At 42.7% G+C, this 19,991-nt stretch overlaps 1 protein-coding gene across 1 annotated transcript in view; it reads right to left on the bottom strand.

Annotated features, from left to right (window-relative positions):
- Positions 1–19,991, bottom strand: part of MTMR2 (myotubularin related protein 2) — a 64,527-nt gene that overhangs the window by 7,599 nt on the left and 36,937 nt on the right. The window contains exons 3-11 of the mRNA XM_027735624.2: positions 18,532–18,607; positions 15,189–15,283; positions 14,901–15,011; positions 12,728–12,829; positions 11,946–12,029; positions 4,711–4,860; positions 3,736–3,924; positions 1,375–1,560; positions 288–494 (exon numbers count right to left, since the gene is read on the bottom strand). Coding sequence (XP_027591425.2) covers positions 288–494; positions 1,375–1,560; positions 3,736–3,924; positions 4,711–4,860; positions 11,946–12,029; positions 12,728–12,829; positions 14,901–15,011; positions 15,189–15,283; positions 18,532–18,607 — 1,200 coding nt within the window. The remainder of the gene's footprint in view (positions 1–287; positions 495–1,374; positions 1,561–3,735; positions 3,925–4,710; positions 4,861–11,945; positions 12,030–12,727; positions 12,830–14,900; positions 15,012–15,188; positions 15,284–18,531; positions 18,608–19,991) is intronic.

Below are 19,991 nucleotides of genomic sequence, written 5' to 3'. Positions count from 1 at the left end.
TGCCAACCCTGCACCCAAAGCACACTGTTAGCTCAAGCCTAATCATGGAAACATGACATGTCAGTCAAGACACCCGAGAGATTTAATACCTCCTGTGCCTCCTACCTAACCAATGCAGTCCCCAAGGAAGTTAAAAGATTACTGGAATTATAGGCAGAAAACAGCAGCAGCATCTTTCACCTGTCTTCAGCCAGGAAACTTTTCACAAGAACGGCTAAACTCCTTTGAAATCCTTCAAGGGGGACAATAACTTTCCATATAGTGCCTTCCAAGGGCTAGTGACTCACCATCTGAAATCTGTGGCCAAAGCTTAGCCACTCCTTCTCCACCAGGACTTCAAAGCCCCTGATAGTTCGGTAGTAGCCATCCAACATGAGCAGAGAGAGAGAGGTGAGCTGGGCTGTCCGGTCCCAACCATCACTGCAATGTACAACCACAGATGTCTTCCCTGACTCTACTTTGTCAGCAATCCGGAGGGCTCCAGCAAGAATGAGCTAGGACAAGGAAAAAAACAAATTACAAAACCTCTTTGGAACAGAAACTATGAATGAAAAATGCCTAGTGACAACACAGGACAAACCAAGGGCTCTGTTTGCCTCAAGCAGAATGGTAAATCAGTTCCAACTACTTTGTAACTAGGACAGCAAACTGTGAACACATGTTTTAGTCAAACAAGATGACAACACAACTATACTGTAGTTTAAGCACAACTCTAGAAGAGCCTTTGCTTAAGCTCAGTCCTTGGACAGGTCAGGATTTAAACATAGGAGTATTCTGTGTGTGACATGAATACAAAATGGCCATCACCTTGCAGCTGCTCCAGGAGCAGATCTGCCCCTGTCTGCTTTAGCAGAGCAACAATGTAAACTGGACATTTTTAGAAGAGAAAGAACTTAATTTGAAAACCAACATCTGCAGAAGCTGAAACATTTTGCCTCCTCATTCTGACTCTGCTTGGATTCCTGAAAGGTTGACAGGGCACAAACTCCCAGCATTTGCTGGTCTGGACCAGGCAGTAACACTAGGATGACAAGGATCCCTGAGTCAAGACCTTGGAAACTCTGGGACTCCTGAGCTCTAACCAAAATTTTCACAGGAACACACTACCCAGGAACACTTCATTTTGGAATACTTCATTTCCAAAACACCATCTTTCAGTATTTCAGGCCCCTCTCTTGTCCCTATTCCATTCTCAAGATTCCTCACTCCAAGAAACTATGGTTTTAGTTGTTCACAAATAGAAAACAAATTCTAAGTCTTTAAATTTACCATGAATTGAAAATCCTGGAGTTAGCTCTGGATATCTTTCCAGTGAGCAGACTGGTAAGGACTTGTGGTTTCTCAGCCACATGCACTGGATGCAGACATGCATACCTTGATATGCTCTAGCCAGTGAGTTGACTCTAAATTAGACAGCCAGTGAGTCTCCTCGATATTGGGATACACAATTTCTTTCAGTTTTCTCAGCGACTCTCTCATAACATGAATATTGTGAATGTCCAGGAACACTAATTCTGCATTCTGATAGGCATCCTCGCTCTCATAGCCCCCTCCTTTAGCCTGAAGAACAAAATCCACAGACAAATCATTAAGCAAAAAAATATTTTATACTTTATCCCGGTCATTTGTCCTGAGCAAACAGCAGCTGACAAAATACCACAGGCTACCTAAAGCAGGCAGAAAACACTGGCTTTATCTTACAACTGGGACCAAACATGTACACGTGCACACTTTGTGTCTCTTTCCTGCAATAGCTAATGAATGCTATAATTTTTACCAAGGAATACCACATTACAAGCCTTCTTTTCCTCTGTAATTATCATTTATCTCCATTCAAGTTGCTAGCTCATTACATTCGTTATTCTATCATTTAAAAATTTAACATACTATTATAGAGGAGTATAACCCACACACTAATTGCCTTTCCTAAGCAGTGGGAAAGGCAGATTTAAAAAAAAAAAAAAGAGAAAAAATGAGCTTTAGTGCAACAAAGCAGTTCTACCATTAATACAGAGCTTAAAGTGATGGCATGAAACACAATTTTTAAAAGGGTAGAAAGATGGACCCTGAAACTACTGACCTGTCCGCCTCACCTCTGTGCCTGGCAAGATCATGGAACAGATCCTCCTGGAAGCTATGCTATAACACATGGAGGACCAGGGGGTGATTTGAGACAGCCAGCACAGCTTCAGCAAGGGCAAGTCCTGCGTGGCCAACAGTTGGGTGGATGAGGAATTGGATGGTCACAGCCAGAGGGTAGTCGTCAATGGCTCAATGTCCAGTGAGTGACAAGTGGTGTCCCTGAGGGGACATCACTGGTATGTGGACCAGTGTTATTTAATACCTTCATCAATGACGTAGACAAAGGGATCAAGTGCACGTCTCAGGAATTTTGCAGATGACACCAATATGAGTGGTGACGTTGACATAACTGAAGGATAGGATGCCATCCAGAGGGACCTGGAGAGGCTCGAGAAGTGGGTCCATGGGAACCTCATGAGGTTTAACAAGTCCAGGTGCAAGGTGTCACCTGTGTCAGGGCAGCCCCTGGTATCAACACAGGCTGGCGGATGAGCAAAATGAGAGCAGCCCTGCAGAGAAGGACTGAGGGGTGCTGCTGGATGAGAGGCTGGGCATGAGCTGGCAATGTGTGCTTGCAGCCCAGGAAGCCAATTGTATCCTGGGCTGCATAAAAACCCAAATGGCCAGCAGGTGATTGTGCTCTGAGGGTGGTGATTCTGCCCCTCTACTGTGCCCTTGTGAGACCTCACCTGGTGTACTGCATTCAGCTCTGGAGTCCTCAGCACAGGAAAGACATGGCATTGTTGGAGTGAGTCCAGAGGAGGATCACAAAAATGACCAGAGAGCTTAAGCACCTCTCCTATGAGAAAGGTTGAGAAGTCTCCGGGGAGACCTTATGGCAGCCTTCCAGTGCTTAAAGGGGGCTTACAAGAAAGATGGGGACAGATGTTTTAGTAGGGCCTGGTGTGACAGGACAAGGGCTAATGGTTTAAAACTAAAAGAGGGTAGATTCAGACTAGATATAAAGAAGTTTTTTACACTGAGGGTGCTAAAACACTAAAGGAGGTTTCCCAGAACAGTGGCAGATGCCTCATTCCTGGAAGCATTCAAGGTCAGGAAGGACAAGGCTCTGAGCAACCTGGTCTAGTGGAAGATGCCCTTGCCCATGGCAGGGGAGGGTTGGACTAGATGACCTTTAAAGGTTTTTTCCAACCCAAGGAATTCTATGATTCTACAACAGCAGAAGGAACAGAGGAACATTCCTAGACATTAGCTATCCCCAGCTATATTTTGAAATAAAAATCATGATGCCTGATTTTCAGAAGTACTGAGTATCCCCTGCTCCCATCACAGTTAACAGGGACAGAGTGCTGGTGCTTTTAAGAGGAAGCAGTCTTCCAACCACGTGAAGTGGAAAATGGTGATACACAAGATCCAGAGGGTTAGTTTGACCTCAGTATTACTTCATTTTTTGTCCCCCTTGCAATTTCATTTCCCATCCAAGATTAATATAATGGATCTTTAGTAGTCACATTGATATCTTACAAATACCAGTGCAGGTATAAAAGTCTGTCTAGAGAATCAGCTCATTGCATGCAGATTTGCCCAAGGGAAAACCCTCTTGTGATCCTTAAGAATAATATGAGGTTGAGGTGGGAAACGTGCTCTAAATTATTATATTCCCAGTTTTAGACAGAGGAAAAAGCACCCGACCTTATTGGCTACAGCATTCACACTAGGCCTTGCATCAAATATGAAGATTTTATGAGACTGAGCATTAGAATCCATGATGGCTTGAAGGTACTTTTCATCTTCCTTGCTTCGCTTGCCGCTCACTCCCACCATTGGCTGGCTACAGCGAGTGATCGTCGCTTGACTTTCTGGGTGAATCCATGACAAGACCTTTGAAAACAAATGGGAAATAAATGAAGGAAAAATGGGACTCATTAAACTAGTGAAGTGTTTCACCTGTAATGGCTTGGTCTGGGATCCCATCATGTATTAGCTGGTTCCAGAAGGCTGGATTCTACTAAATCACGACTGAATGAAAGAACGAACTCTTCTGTCCTTATTCATTCTTGTGGCATTCCCAAAGTTTGAACAAACAAAAGGTGACCAAATAATTTAAGTTTGACTTTTAAATATGATGCAAACTGTTTTTCTGGCTGTTGTGTGAGTCACTGTGTGGGCTATGTCTTACTTTATGTTATACCATGTCAAAGTTAAGTACTTTAGGAACAGATAGAATTTTCTACAAACTTTAGAAGTAAACCAGTACATTTTCAGTTACTGCTGAAATAATCATCATAATAACGTATTTTGTCTTAATTTCATTTAACAAGCATTCTCATCAAGAGTATCACTAAGTATTCCTCTATCCGGCCAGACAGTTGTAAGGAGCCCAATAGGGCTGCTTTGTGTTCCTCAGGAATTGAACGGAGATTTGGTCTGAGTTGAGCTAAATTATCTTATCTTCTCATTTTGGTTTAGTCTACATCTCTTTCACAACAGTAGTTCCAGCAGATACTGCTGCTTTTCTAAGTCCTCAAACGTGTTGCTGCGACTTTTATTATCCACTGACCATTTACTGGCTCCCTGCAATCTACAAAGCCTGATCTTGGTATTATTTATTGCCCAAAGGTATGTGTAACAAAACCATATCAAAGTGGCTTCCTTTGTCCCACTCACTGGTATGCGTCCTCTTGATCTGAAAGATGCTACTCTCTTTAATTCTTCATCGGGAATGTTTACAGGCACAGCTAGAATGGCAGGGTACGTATCACAAAGCTCATAGCGCTCATTAATCTTGGTCAGCCTCCAGCTTTCATTGGGAATTCCCTAAAGAGGAAACAACAGCACGTTAGCAAATGAATTGCTCTGAGACCTTAGCACAGTCAAATCCCCAGACCTGAAATTCAAGGCAATTTTTGTTAATGAAGGACATTTAGGGCTGGCACCTGGGAATGCATTATCTCGGTAACTTGCATTTCATGCCTCTTCCCAGAGAGGTGGATTATTTTGCTCAGGTCACTGAAGAACAGGGAAACTAGAATACTCCAGGCTGGGTCACCTTGGCAAAAGATCTGTGGAGGTTACAGATGTAGCAACACAGGTGATCCCCCTGAGTGTATCTTTAAGATACCTCCTGGTCTCACCATGGGCTCACAGGAGAGCCAGGAGCAGGACAGAATGTGTGACCAATTTACCTCTCTCTTGGCACTTAGCTCAAACGTGGTGGGTGGAAACTGGGGATGCAAAATGGAGATACCAGATAGGATGGAGGGGAGGGGAAGAAGGGAGAACAGACAGTAAAACACTCCCAAAAAATCAGTCTGGTTTGGGCCTTGTTGAGTGTTTGTGGCACAACTGTGGAATCCTCTAAAAACACCAAAAACTTAATAATTTTATGTCTCTGGCTGCATGACTGTATGTGATGTGCAAGTCCCATGTTTCTGTCAGACTAAGTTCTCCTTTTGTACTAGTATGGCTTGGGCTGGGAGAGCAGGGAAGCTACGTACACACACATATCACTGAGCTCAGTGTGCCCTGATGAGGAAGCCACTCAACAGCTTCCCAGACAACAACCTTCAGGTAACATCTGAAGCACAATGGGGAGGATCCTGACAACCTGCAGACTTGGTTTGGCTGATGCTGGAAATGAACAGATCAACATGGAGTGGCTGGTACAGCGTGCCTGCAAGGAGAGATTTAAACAGACACTTGCTGCAGCAGGGGTGAGCACCGACACAAAGCATCTCTGTGGGGAAGACACATCTGCTCTCTGAACATGGCCAGACTGTTAAGCACAGAGTGTGTTTTAGGGGAACATCAACTCTTAAAACAATACATGCTTCTGTTCTAATAAACAGTACTTCATTTTAAGGAGGGTGGTGGGACAGTGATTACCACTGTCGTGGCTCGCACAGGAAATAAATGACAAATCTAACACAAGTCAGACGAGCTGTGGTAATTATGGCTGACCCACACAGACTGCAGCCGGTTCACCATCACAGCAGTGAGTCATGCTGTCAAAAGAGGTCATGGTTAAAAATCTGAAGGGAGGACAGACCTTCTGTCTAATACCAGTCACACACCCTGCTTGTGAACTACCCCTCTGCTGGGGCCCTCCCAGGGAAGGAAATGTTACTACAAGGAATCAGCAGAGCTGCCAGGATCATGAATACCCCAAAACCCTAAAGGAAAGCTATTTTTGGCAGCCTGAAGCCAAAGAATTGGCAGAAACAGGCATCAAGCAATGTGTATACACAGTCCAAGCTTATTGACGGGTGGAACATGCTCAGTCTACCTGCTGGGTCCACCAGCTCTGCTGTCAACCAGGGAATAAATAGCAAGACTCTTGCTCTTAGCTGTGCATCAGCTGTAAACAAGCCGGTTACTACCTGGAAGTGGACTAATGGCAAATTAGTTTCCAGTCCTGTCCTAGTAAGTACATGCAACAGATCCATCAGCAAGACTTAGGGATTTCACCTCCCCCAAATCTGAATGAAAAGTACACTGTCAGCACAGTCTTGGCAAGGAAAATGGGAGCTGACAAGCAGCTACATGGAAAAAAGGCTCCTTTTCATTCTGCCCCGCAACTCTACCAGTGCTCACAGAGAAGATTAAGCAGTGGGCACTGCAAAGCACCCTCTGCACAGTGCTGGGCAGAATAGCTTCAGCACACAGTGCTTGGGCCAGAACTGAGCTCTAAAGCTCTCCAAAGCTCTAAGACTTTCATCTGTCACACTGACAAATTTGCAGGAAATCTTTCCTCTGCAATAGCCCAGACCAGAAAAATCCATGACAAGCCCCCAAAGAAAGAAAAAGACGCCATGTGTCAGCATTCAGATTTCCTTTGAATCATGGGGAATGTCTGTTTTCCCCCAGCACAGGAGCCTTGAATCACAGCACCACCCAAAACACTTTGGATTCGGATCGTGACTTTCTCTAAGGATTGGAAGCAAACAGAAATAAGCCAAGTAGGCTAGAAGAGAAGCTGAATTTGCATGTTCCCAGGACGTTTGCCATAATGCAGAGTAGCTTCTGCATTTATTCGTGCTCCTTCAGATTTGCCCTTTCTCCAGCTGGAATCAATAGAGACAGATAAACGTGATATAAAGCACACTAGTATTTCCTCATCTAAGATGCATTTCACTGCTTCCTGGTAAGTTTTAAGCACCCAAAAGCCTACTATCAAACCACACTGTTACAGATATAACTCAAGAAGCCTCTGCAGGCTAAGGAATGGCTCTGGGAGCTGCTTGCCTGTGCACCTGCAGGAGGAACCCAGGTGTGCCTCGCTAACAGCAGGTTGTGATCATTCTGAAGCTGCCAGGGCACACGGCTGTTGGGTGTCCACATTAGTGACCAAAGGCCGCTGCAAAAGGTCTGTCTTCCTCAGGTAAAATAATGCTGCTAGCAGACCCTGATTTTAGGGGAATTCACATGTTTGGTGGCTGCGAGAGGGCACACCAAGGAAGGCAGCACAGCCACATCCACAGTCATAAATTAAACGTCCCACGAACATTCTCACTGAGACCAGCTGAAACAATGCACCTCACACCCGTGCTATTCAACTCATTTATTCCCCAAACAGGATATAGTTTGTCCAAACTGCCTCCTGGTGATCTTCGGCTTGTGTCAGCCTCTGACACATGGCTAGGTTTAAGAGCAGGCTTTGCAGCCCTCCCTCTTGGCTTGCCTGGCCAGGAAAGTCTCTACAGAAGCATTCTCTGAGGCAGTGAGCACTAATGTTCAGCCTAGTAGCTAGTTAAATCTCAGCTATCTTTTTTTCTGTGTTAGTCAGTAAATAACTGGTTTGTACTCTCGATTTGCATACATTTTGCTGGAAGAGTATCTTTGTGCATGGCTAAAGGTGCTCAAACACACCCAGTCAAAAGAGGGATGGTAACAGCCTGGACTGAAGCTATGCGTGGAACTTGCAATGAAGGTGCCCAAGTGCTTGGGAACACTCCTTACAACTGTATCATCTAACCATAAAGACACAGCCCTTGTGTCATCTCCACACACAAACTAGACTTAGTTTCCCTCTGGATAGTCATTCGTGCCTTACTTTAATGACCTGTGCTCAGTTATCACTTAATTTACACACATTGTAGAAGATGGAGTGTCTTCGTTTGCAGGGAAAAACTGCTGAAGCCACATCGGCATGGCACTGAAACCACTACCTTGCAAAGCACATGTTTAAGGTTAAGCACATGAGGATCTTCCACTGACAGGAAAAAAAATTATTTCCTTGCTGGAATTACACACAGTCACATCTCTCTATGGGATCCAGCAGATCAACTCTGAGTTTAGCAATGTAGGTGCACCTTGATCTGCAGCAGGCAAGGCAGGAAGGGGCCTGAGTTACACACCAGCAGTGTCTCTCTCAAACCAGGAAGCTGAGCACATTGGCTGAGGCGCATCCCTACACCAACACAGGACATAGCTGCACAGCCAAGCTGGTCCCTCTGCCATGTACTCAGCCCATGTTGTGTCCACTTAGCACAAGAGAGCTCTGCAGTAGGGACATACCTAGCATAAGCAAGACCTCAGTTAGACCATGGGACATTTAATAGTTCAATTCTCACTTTACTCCGCTATGTTACACCCAGCAATCCTCTGTAGGATGCTGTTCTCATGCTCTACCTTTCCCACTCTGCTTGTATACTAATGCTGGGCATTTCTTTTACCCTCAAAATAGGTCAGTTCTTCTGAATTACTAGTTTCTACATGTTTTCTCTGAAAGCAGCAATCACAAGCCTATACTGTGGTTACCTGGTAGATATGACCAGAGCATAGGATTGGACCAGAATGACTTCTGTAGGGAAACGTTACATACTTCCTGCCTCACAACCCCTTGTAATATTTTCCAAATGCTCCCCACCTTGTTAAGGAAAATAAAGCTTTAAGTTACTCCAAAGGCATCTCAAGGCCTTTTGGTTTCAACTGCGTCTTATTCACTTTGCAATTCTGTTTTAAACTCTGCCAGCCTGCATGTAATAAAAATCAGGGAGCAATTTCAGTTTTAAATTTCATTTGCCACATGTGATTCTATTTACCAACTAAATCTCAAACCTCTCCAAGTTCCTTTTGTTCTCTACAGGTTGTTTATTACTCCTCATAGTTTTACACAATCACGGATTTTTAATAAGTTACATATTTCCATCTTTCCCAAGAATGCTAACAGAGAAGTCAGGAGTTTACTGAGTATCTTCCCTAATTGCTACAGTTGCTATCATATCAACACACTTCTATTAATCTTAATGAAAATTATAATAAATAAATCATACCACACACAAGCTTGCCACATGTACCAGTGTAGACCACAGATCCTAGTATATATGTCTTTTCTGAATGGCTGGTAGTTGGAGTTTACTTTTGATCCACTCCCCTCTCTCTATGACCCTGCTTCCACAGGAAAAGACTGACCTGGCCTAAGATATACCAAGTTAACATCTGGCCATACTGCTGGGCTGCTTATGCCCTAGGCCAGCTCTTCTGTAACAGTTTTTAAACCAATTCCAAAAAGTCCTGCTGACTGTGCATATGTCCTGCTTTTCTATTTCTGATCACAATTCACAGAGTCAGTGACATTATCTGATTTGATGATGCCAGTTTTGTTTCACTGTTAATGAACGCCTGCTGCCATTTCAGGACATAATCCTGATTTACTGTAGTATTTGTTATTGCTTTAGCAGAATCTGGTTGGATTAAGAAAAAAGGCTAAGACATTCACACAGATAAATTGAACATCCATAGTTATAAATGCTAGAATTAAATAAACAGACTGAAATACCTAAAAGTTTTGGAGGGGACATAAAGCATCATGCTGCAGGACCCAAATCAATCTAACAAAAGGGATGAAATTCTCCTCCTGGCCACATCATAACACAAACATCTACTGCAGTACGGTTTGTCTCTTCTTTGGCAGCTGGCGTTAGTCACTTTTGAAGATAAGCTACTGGAACAGATGGATTGCGTGATCTGGAATGGTAGTGACTGTGGCCCATCATGGGTAAAATTCAGATAGGCTGTGGCTGCAAAATGTCCTGACTGGGTTCACTTTTGCAGTTACCATTGTAAAGAAATGACCAAGGGCTTCAGCACCGGGACATTAGTTTGGTTTCTTGACATAAAAGCAGTCAAGCAAAGTTTTTCCTTTCTACTCAAAAATGATACAAAAGCAGCATAGCACAACTACACATTGCAGTAATGTCTTGAGTTGTCATGTTTTGCACACAGCAGTGCTACCTCGTGTGACAAGAAACAAAGACGCCATGGCCCGGTCTCATTTTCTTTACAGAAAGGCCACAAAGAGATGCTAATTACGTGCATGCAAATTCACCACGAAACCAAACTCCTGCCAAATTTAAGGTACACCAGATCACAGTACAAAAACACTAATATGGACAGATAAGCTTCTATTATAAAAAAATGACATGGCAGGATTAAGAAAGTAGAATAATTTACTTGGAAATTCACAGGGGTCACCCTTCCTCCTTTCCAGGTATTGCAAGAATCTCTTTGGTACATCTGTTTTAACTGAAGCTTGGCTAAGTGAATACTGTGCTTTTCAGTGGAGATCTTTAGTTGTTACTCCAAAGTTCTCAGACCTATGAAGAAGCATCTTGCTTAAATAGCTTGGACTGCAGATCCTTCTCTATGAACAGATCTTTCCATAAAATAACCACCAAGAAAGAGGTAAATTCTAAACGAAGCAATAATCACTGCATTATCTGGTCTTGTAGCCAAAGTTGACCTTAGATACAATATGATTACAAACGACTGGATTTTGTCTCTACTAGGATTTTGGATTGTGGCACCTCATAGCAAAACATACTTCTTGCAATGAAGGCAGCGTACAGTAAGATACATCTCACTTTCAATTAGCAGCCTAGAAGCCAGCGATCTATCTTAGGCAGCTATTTTAGGAGAGAACAAATCACCCCCTACAGTGAAGAGCTCTCTCCCCATCTGTTAATGACAGGCCTAGATAACCAATTTAGAAGGCATGCCCAGCTTTTAGAAGACTAGAGCTAGAAAAATGAATCCTTACATTTTGGATGCCAGAAATCAGATGAACAGCTAGGCTAGGACAGAGGTCTGGGTTTGTTTCATTGTAAGAGAAAGACACAAATCTTTAAATTACATGGCTTAACATCTCTTAATTTAACAAAGGAAAATTGCTTTTATTGGCAGATCTAGATGAGACAGATGTTTACTGTGTCCAGGGCGAGCGTGTCACCAAATTGAGCTCTTTCCTCTACTTGAGAATTTTATGATAGGAGCAATTCCATTATAAAAACCAAAATTCTCTCATCTTGTCCCCCAGGGAGGACCACTCAAGCTCTTACCACAGTGTTCCTAATTGACAGCCTGTCACTTCACGATCATAAATACATTTTGACCAGTCTACTCTGGACACACTACAACTGTGTGTTCTAAGCTATGGTAAATCGCAAAACTCTCTAGGTTGATTCCTGTGCTGATTCCCTATGATAATAAAGGCATTCTACTCTTAATTTTTTCCTCCCAAGGTCATGTTTAAGACAGGAAAAACTGGAAAATATTAAAACTGATACAAGCAAACACTGAGGTGTGAAACTCAGCAATGAGGTGTGAAACTCAGCAATGTACCTACAATGTTCCTCACCGCCAGCAGCAGCTGATGACCAAGCCAGAGCATTAGCTTCTTCTACTGAAGGCTGAAGTCAGCTCTCTGCAGCCTGAGCCAATCTCCATCAGTGGATGCTACTACCTCTAGTACTGCTGTCATCCATCACTGCAGTGTGGAGAACAAAATCCAGCCTGCACAACATTTGTCAGTAGCATCATTATCCGCTCCACGTGACCTGTAACTGTATTACTGCACAGAGCCTCACTTCTGAAGAGTAGAGAGGATGTGGCACAATACCCACCTGTCTTCTGTACTCCCAAGTTGGGTCATACACTTTCCATCCATTTTCTGGGAAAACCTCTTTGTACTCAAATGCAAAAAGTGGCTGAAAGAAAGAAAATTTACCATTAAGAGCCCACTCAGAGCCTATTTAAGGATGTTTGATATCTCAAATACTAATTCATGACTGACCCTTCCTTTTTCCCCACTGAACTAACTTTTTTTTTAGGGCTTTGTGAAAAAGATTAACCCTCTTGCTGTATCAGATAACTCGTACAACAATGTACTTTCCAGTACACCCCTGATCTTGCTTGTCTGTTACCTAGTACTTTATGGACAAAAGGAGTTTATTATTAAAGAAAGAAAGAAAAAAAACTACTTGGACAAGAATTCTCTTACATATTAACAAACAGTTCCTTTCAACCAGCAGTTGAAACAACAATTGCAGTGACATAACATTACAGAGCAGAGGAATTGCACTTCAGATTTGGGGCAGTGCAGTCACCATTAGTTATAAACCTCTGACGGATGTCACTGCGCTTTGACAACTTTCCCTCTGTTGCAAGGCTTCATCACTAAGTCATACTCCACACATGAAAGAATCCAGCCCATGGTAGTAGACTTTTCCTGTTTTCTATATGATTTAAACTCCTACCAACTTCAGTTAAAAACAGACGTAAAACCCACTTCTCCTCCTTCAAGAAAATGTACCCCATGTGAATGCTGTACCAAGTAGAAGGACAGAACGAAACAGTTTACTGCCACTCTGTGTCTTTTGGTAAAAACTGAAGAGCAAACACTTACCAGGTTATTTGAAACCGGGAAAGCATATTTCATTAGGTTCTCAAATATGGACCGTCTAGTTCTCCCTTCAGGCTTATGAGCAAATCGCAAGTTTCGAATATCCTAGGATAAAAAAAAAGAGGGACATCAAGTTGCAAATTTCTGAACCACTTCAAAATTCAAAGAAAATCCAAAAGCCAGAATTCAAAATAGGGTCACATCATAATGCTCCTTCTAGTACTGATTTAATACTGTACTTGGAACACTTGTACTGCAACGCTGGGCTTGGCTCAGTGGTTGTCTGCAGACTCCAACAAAGCCTGCCCCAACTGCAGAGGAGCCAAGGAAGTGCACAGGTGTGCCTGACCGCAGCACCTTGCCTTCACATGAAGCTCTATACCTGCTGAAAGTCTAGGGGAGAGCCCTGCTCAGGGATAAGTTGTCTCTGATCAGCAGGACTTTGTGAGACAGATCTCCTAGCTCTCACCGAGCTCTCATGCCAAGTTGTGCCAAAGGACCACTGGAAGGGTCTGCCTCACAAAGTACCTCCACAGAGCTACTGCATGTAGGTAGCCCAAGCCCAAGCCCAGCCAGCTGGGTGCAAAGCATTCAACATCATCTCCCTTTAAAGCTTCCGTCTCTCAGAGCACTCAAGAAGATGTCTTGAAACCGAGAACTCCTCCTTCACATAGCAGTAGTTTCCTCAAAGAGTTGTAACCCAGGACCTCCTTTCCACACTCATCTACAAAATCAAATGCCAAAACTAAATAAAGCATCTCTAAGGTGCCAAGTTCTTCCAGCTAAGCCCACAACTCAAACACTTGCAGTAAGCAGTTTAAAAACCATCAGCAGGAAATGAGCTATCAAGTTCAAGCATATGAAGGTTGTAGAGCAAATTAGAGAATGAGATAAACAGATGAAGACTTTGCATCCTCACAAAAAGAGATTACGCGATTGGTCTCAGACAGAGAACATTTCAGGATGTATAAGCTATATCTGCACCTCTCTGTTATTGCACTGAACTGCTCTGCATACCCTAGGCCAAGCAGGCTGGCATATATATATGCTACAAAGGGCCAAAACACTCATCATACAGTTTGTGCCCAAGTTTCCCACCCAGGCAAACAATGCAGTTCATTCAAACTTGACCATGTGTACAAATCTGCATATAAACAAAATGGCTGAGGACTAGGAATGCAGATCAAAACAGGGAACAAATCAGCTTGCCAGCAAAAGCACCCCATCCCTACGCTAGCCAGGGTGGATTACGACTGCAATAGGACAAGGGAGCAGCTGGATGATTTGGTACAGACTGCATTGGCTGGTCTTGACTCAGTACACCCACAGCCTGCTTAGCTTCCTGGTGCCTCCAAGTCACAGCAGTGACTGGAGTAGTTTGGGACTCCTTTTCATTCTGCTTTCAACCAGCAAGTGGCATTCATTCCTCTTAGCCTTCGAGGGCTCTGACAAGAGCTTTAAGCAGCCCAGGACCTGCAAGGTTCTGAATTCAGCTTGTCCTGTGTGGCCAGTGAGGCAGGCAGAGGGGCCATGCCCTGGTGAACAGCAGTGGTATGGATTTAGGAGGGAAGATGGGGGCATTACCTGCTTCGTGGGTATACAGTGAGCAGACACAAGAGGCAAATTGTTAATTTTTACTGAAGTTTGTATTACCAGTTATTCCAAGGGCTCTTGAGAGGCACAAGTGAAATATGTACTACCTCGAAAGAAATGAAAGCACAGCCGCGAGGAGGACTGAAGGCTACTTGCGAGTCCCTCACCACAAAGCACAGCAGCAGGTGGACGTGAGCTAATGATTTAGGAGGAAACGTGCTCCTTTCTTGCTCTTGAAATGCAAACGAGAGAAAGGCATACATACTGTATTCCACAATAATTGGAGTCTACCTGGAACAGTATGATGGGCAACCCTGAGAACTGCATTAGTAGGATGCAGGCCTAGGCTTCCCCTAGAAAGAAAAGCCACTGCCCAGCACAAAGCCTGAATAAAGGTTTGTATCTTGTCTTGAATGACTGGTACTGGACATACTGAAAAGTACTTTTAAAATCAGATGGTTTTTGATGCCTATGAAGTCATACTGACTGAAACATTTTGCAGAACTTCCTACAGTACTACAGAGAAAACCTGTAAAAATATATGTTCCCCTTCCCCTGATGTAAAACACAGGTAAGAGTTTACCTTGCATACAATCTCCAGCCCATAGGAATTCTCACCACGACTGGAAGCACCTCCAATTTTCTCCACTCTGTTGATTACACCTAAAGATGCATCTAGGACAAAAGGAGGGTCCTGTAGACAGTTGAAATTTGTGAGTTTAAAAAGGGGAGGGGGGAAAATCCCCAGCTCCTGCTCCCTTATGTCTATATTTTCAAACATACAGCTACATTTCACACAGAATTGCTCTCAAAGAACACCTATGTCTAAAGATTAAACAGCTAACAAAAGCAGATTATTTCAAAAGCTTACCCGTTCCATGCTTTTAAAATACAGTCTATAATTGGTAACAGTAAGGGTTCCTCTGATTGCTCCAGTGAAGGGGCAGATGTAAGTAACATCCTTAGCTTAAAAAAAAAAAAAAAGAAAAAAAGTTGTTGATTTCATGGTTTAAATTATGGGAGAAAAATTATAACAGCAACCATAATTACTTTTCAGATCATGACATTAAAACAAGCTTCATCTGGGGTCCTAGCCTAGAGCCTGAGCTAATATGCAAGTTTTGGTTCTGTGGAGAAGGTAAGAGTTTGAGTAAAGTAGTATCATCACCCAGAATCCTACATTTGCACAGAACTGCTACCCTGTAAAAAAGCCAGTGCTTGGCTGCAAATTGTTAACTCTTACTGCCAGTAGCTGAGAACACCATGCATGAAAAGAGGAGATGACTTCTGCCTGGACGCATGCCTCTGAAGCTGACAACAATCTGCATAAAAGCTAAGGATTGTCCCCAAGCTGGTTTGTGCCACCTAGGACAGAAGGTAGTTCTCCCATGTGTGGTTTTTAGGGTGCTTGGGTCCTTCTGCACACTCTTGCATGCAGAGTCAGCCCTGGGATGAAGGCCCTCCTGCTGAAAGCCAGCAGAGCTACAGTGATTTGCAGCAACCATGAATCTGTACAACACCCAACTGCTGGTGATTTTAGGTCTGAAGTCAGCGATCAAGTTACTCTGCAACAATTCAATTATTTTTGAAGCTGAGTGATGGTGACTCAAAACAGTCCCCTTCTTAAAAGGCTTCAAATGTTTCTCACTTGTTTCAGCAAAAGGCTGGTTTTTCACAGCAAACACCCCTCCTAACTGCCTTTCTGTTTTACATCAATTAAAAATGCCAAGATTTAAGTTGTTCCCTCCCCACCTCTGCCACCTATCACGTCTCCTGCCACTAAAGCAGTTGGCTGGCTGTGTCGTGGCAATGGTTTACGCTGTCACCAAGAAGTAATGACACCCCTCAAAAACACAGAAGAGATCCACTGACCAGAGCTGCCAGATCCATGAAAGAACTCCCTGGATCATCCTAATAACCTCAAGCCTCTGGACCCCATGGGACCCACTGTGCAAGGGCTGTGTCAGGAGGACAGCTCGCCTACCCTCCAGGTGACAGCCACCACGCACATGAGGTGTGAGGCTACTGGGGCATCAGGATGGGGACCTTAATTTCTTCTACCTTTATCTCAAGAGATTTAGCCTGGAGGGAGAGAAAGAGGGAGTCTGCCTTACTCCAGGGCTCTGGCAACTCATATAACTAAATCATCCTCACATCAGCTCTGCTTCAGCATAGTCTTCAACAACTCTCGAGATCTGGATGTGGAGAAGGATCCTTAAAATATCAAAAGTGACTACGAGCAAAATATGTAGCACACAATATCTGGTTAAAAAGAAATAATATATATATACATGCTAGTAATTCCATTATTTATTTATTTATTTATTTATTTATTTATATAAATTTACATGCATTTGTTTGAAGGACAGTTAAACACAAAATGCTTCTAGCCAGTCCTAATTAAACCAACTGTTTCATTAGTAGCTGATTATTAATCACTTCTTTTCAAGGACGAGTTTGACAGAGATTTGAAAGCAGACTTGTGACACATAATAAGGGTAAGGGCAGCCTGCCTGGTTTTTCCACAAGAGATCCCATTATTCAAAATGTAATTCAAAATGTTTAAAAAACCCCCAACAAAATCTACTAATAAGAAAAGCATGCATTTACATCTGAAAAAGAACAGGATTTCTGAGTAAATAGAAAAGGTGCTAGAAAAATGTTTTGCAGGTAAGGAACCCCAGGCATGATCTCAAACACTGGCCTTGCCAGCTTGTAAGCCACATCACCTTTCACATTTGCATTTTATTAGCTTGGTTTCCTAAGGAAACAATTTTACTTAATTACACTGTGCATGTACCTACACACATGGCTTGTCTGACCTTAACCCCTTCACAGCTGTATGATTTCAGCAGTCTCTACCTGATAAATAGGGATCTCCAAGGCATTAAAATGCTTCACTGTTTGTGAGAATGGATGCCAGCTATAACAGAGGGTTGTAGTAGTGCTAGCATCAAGGGAAAGTCTATTAAGCTCAGTCTTTGGTATATATAAGAGAACACCTATGGGAGAAAGAAACTGAAAACCAGATCTACTAATTCCCTTGCTTGTGGAATCCCTGTCTTTTACAGGCCAATCTTACCCTACATTATTGGGTTAGCTGAAAATATTTTTTTCTTCCCTTCCCTGTAAAATACAAAAATAATTACATTCGCCTTTCTTGACACTTTTAACAGGAAACAATTATTGCTGATGAATAACAAATATTTCCTTTTTGCTGCCTTTAACTTTTTGCTGGACCAGGCAGCTGCTGTCTGGGCTACTCCAAAAGCCACCCAGTTTTACAGATTTATATGGCTCATCTCATCATTTGTCAACAGATAAAACACTGGAAACTCTGATCTCTTAAACTATTCCCTAGGAACCCCTCAAAATATAGTCCTGCTGTCAGAGCTAACTGTGTCTGTGGAGTGTTAGACATCAGTCTGCAGTGTTTGGTTGGAGTACGAGTTCAAAGTCCTTAAGAAAGAGGTAGAGAAAAAGAGGTAGAGAAAAATCCACTGAGGTGGATTTTTTTGGGTTTGGGTTTGTTTGGGTGTTTTTTGCTTGTCTTTATTGTGGTGTTGGATGTGGGGTTTTTTTGTGAGGTATTTTCAGTGGTTTTGAATTTTTATGTTTAGGACTGAAGTTGCACTCTTCCATATCATTTAAAGAGGAAAGCAACATGGCAAAGAAGTGAATGAAAAATCTTTCCCAGAAAATTAATCAAGAGGCTTACTCAAGCTTTCAGACTGGAGAGCATCAGCAAACCTGATGCATGTCAGAACATCTGGATAAAAAAAAAAAGAAAAAGAAAAAAACCATCCCCATATCACAGCAAGTACCCCACAAAAGCACCATATCCTTTCCTGGAGTCCATGACAGAGATTTGACACAAATTGTGCTGTGTCAACCTAAGAAGTTACCCCGTGGTAAGGACAACTTAAAACAGTGAATCCATGTCCTCTCAGGAGGCAGGAAATGCAAGGCTGTACAACCTACCTCATCACTCATGCTAAGGTGCCTTGAATTGCTTTGTATTTGCTACGTGCTAAAAGGAGACACATAGTTACCTTGGTCCCTGTGATGTGTAATAGCTCGACTAATGAAACAACCTGACCACGGCTTTCAAAACATCAGCAATTTGCTCTTGTTGGTCAATGACTGCCAAGGTATTTTGCTCTATGGATATTCTATTTGGTCAGAAAACAACAAGGAATTTCCTCTTCACGTACCCATGTCTTTAATGGTTTCCCCTGGTAGCAAAGGTGGCTCTTCCATTTCAGCCAATTTATTAGTCTCTCTCAGGACCTAGGCAAAAGACAGAAGTACAAACAGAAATTCATTATGTTTTCATAAACCAAGAAGTTTACACTTACCTGCAAGGGGCCAATGATATCAATGACAATAAATTATTCAAAGATCTTGAGGTAATGCCTAGTGTTTGACCCTCCTCAGAGGTCAACACCAGGCTCTGTGCTTTGGCAGCATACTTCCCAGGTGTCCTTCATGCTTCAGCCTTCTCCTGCCCAGCCCACTATCACAAGTTGAATTCTCTCACAGTTACGTACAGAGCCAAAGGAACCAGTTCCTTTCCTAGCTGAAGTGATCAACTATTACCATGATGCTATCAACTGTTCAGCAGAACAATTTCTAGTTTACACTGAGGAAAGTTGAAAAGGACACATTGTCACACCACTGTTTTCAGTGAGGGTCTGAAAACTGTGTAAGTCCTGACTTGGATCAGTTTAGAAAGGTTCTGTTTTGATAGGCATGTATAGGAGGTACGGTTTTAATTTTTGGGGAGATTTTTGGCTGCCAAATGACCCCTTCTCCACCTTCCTTTGGATCCAAGTTATTCCACAGGGCATGACTTCTCACACAATTGATCGCATTTACACAAAGGTTTTCACAAGAACAGCTGCTATCATGAACAGATGGACATTTTAGGAAAGCACAGCTGTAACTATGAAAGTATAACCTGAGGTCTAAATCTATGGTAAGAACTAGGGGAGAAAAGCAAATATAAGTGACCAAGATTAAGGCTAAGTCTATGTGGCCCAAATGCAGATGGATTTAATCATATTCTCCATGCCTCAAACTGGCCAAATGACCACAAACACAGCAGCACACTGCTCAACCTCTTAACACAGACAGAGCAGGTAAGTTAGTTTAGACTTCTCCTCGTGCTATAGAAACCACAAAACTTGGAATTCAAAGCTGGCATGTGTCCCACCTCGAGAATACAGGCAGAAGGAGCTGATTGCTGCTTACAACTGAATGTGCAGGCTTATTCTCAATCTCTTTAACATTATGCAAGGAAACACAAAGCATTGTTTCAATTTGATATCAGGAGATCCCTGCAAAGAAAATTCAAAGACATAGCCCAAAGTGGCATTCTAGAACCTGACACATCTGTGGTCAACTTTCATGTAGGATCAAGCCAGAGGGAGAGCCTCTGGAAATAAAAATTCTCTCAACTATGCAAAAAAAGTGGAAACAAAACCCTAGGAAAGCCCGCCACAATAAGAGCACGTTCCAGCATTTTCACACAACAGATTGATGCATAGATGAAAAGATTAACAAGATCAAAGCCTTCTTGAGAACAAGATATACATTTTAAAAAATGCATTCAAAAGACTCTTGGAAAAAATTAATAATTAAAGTGAGTGCAGTCCCAGTTTCCTAACAGGAA

This window comes from Pipra filicauda, unplaced genomic scaffold (genome assembly GCF_003945595.2).
Source record: "Pipra filicauda isolate LSUMZ 115617 unplaced genomic scaffold, ASM394559v2 scaffold184_size3518187_pilon, whole genome shotgun sequence".
Classification (NCBI taxonomy): Eukaryota; Metazoa; Chordata; class Aves; order Passeriformes; family Pipridae; genus Pipra; species Pipra filicauda.
The sequence above is the reverse complement of the archived record's forward strand: the minus strand, read 5'-3'. Positions and strand labels throughout refer to the sequence as shown.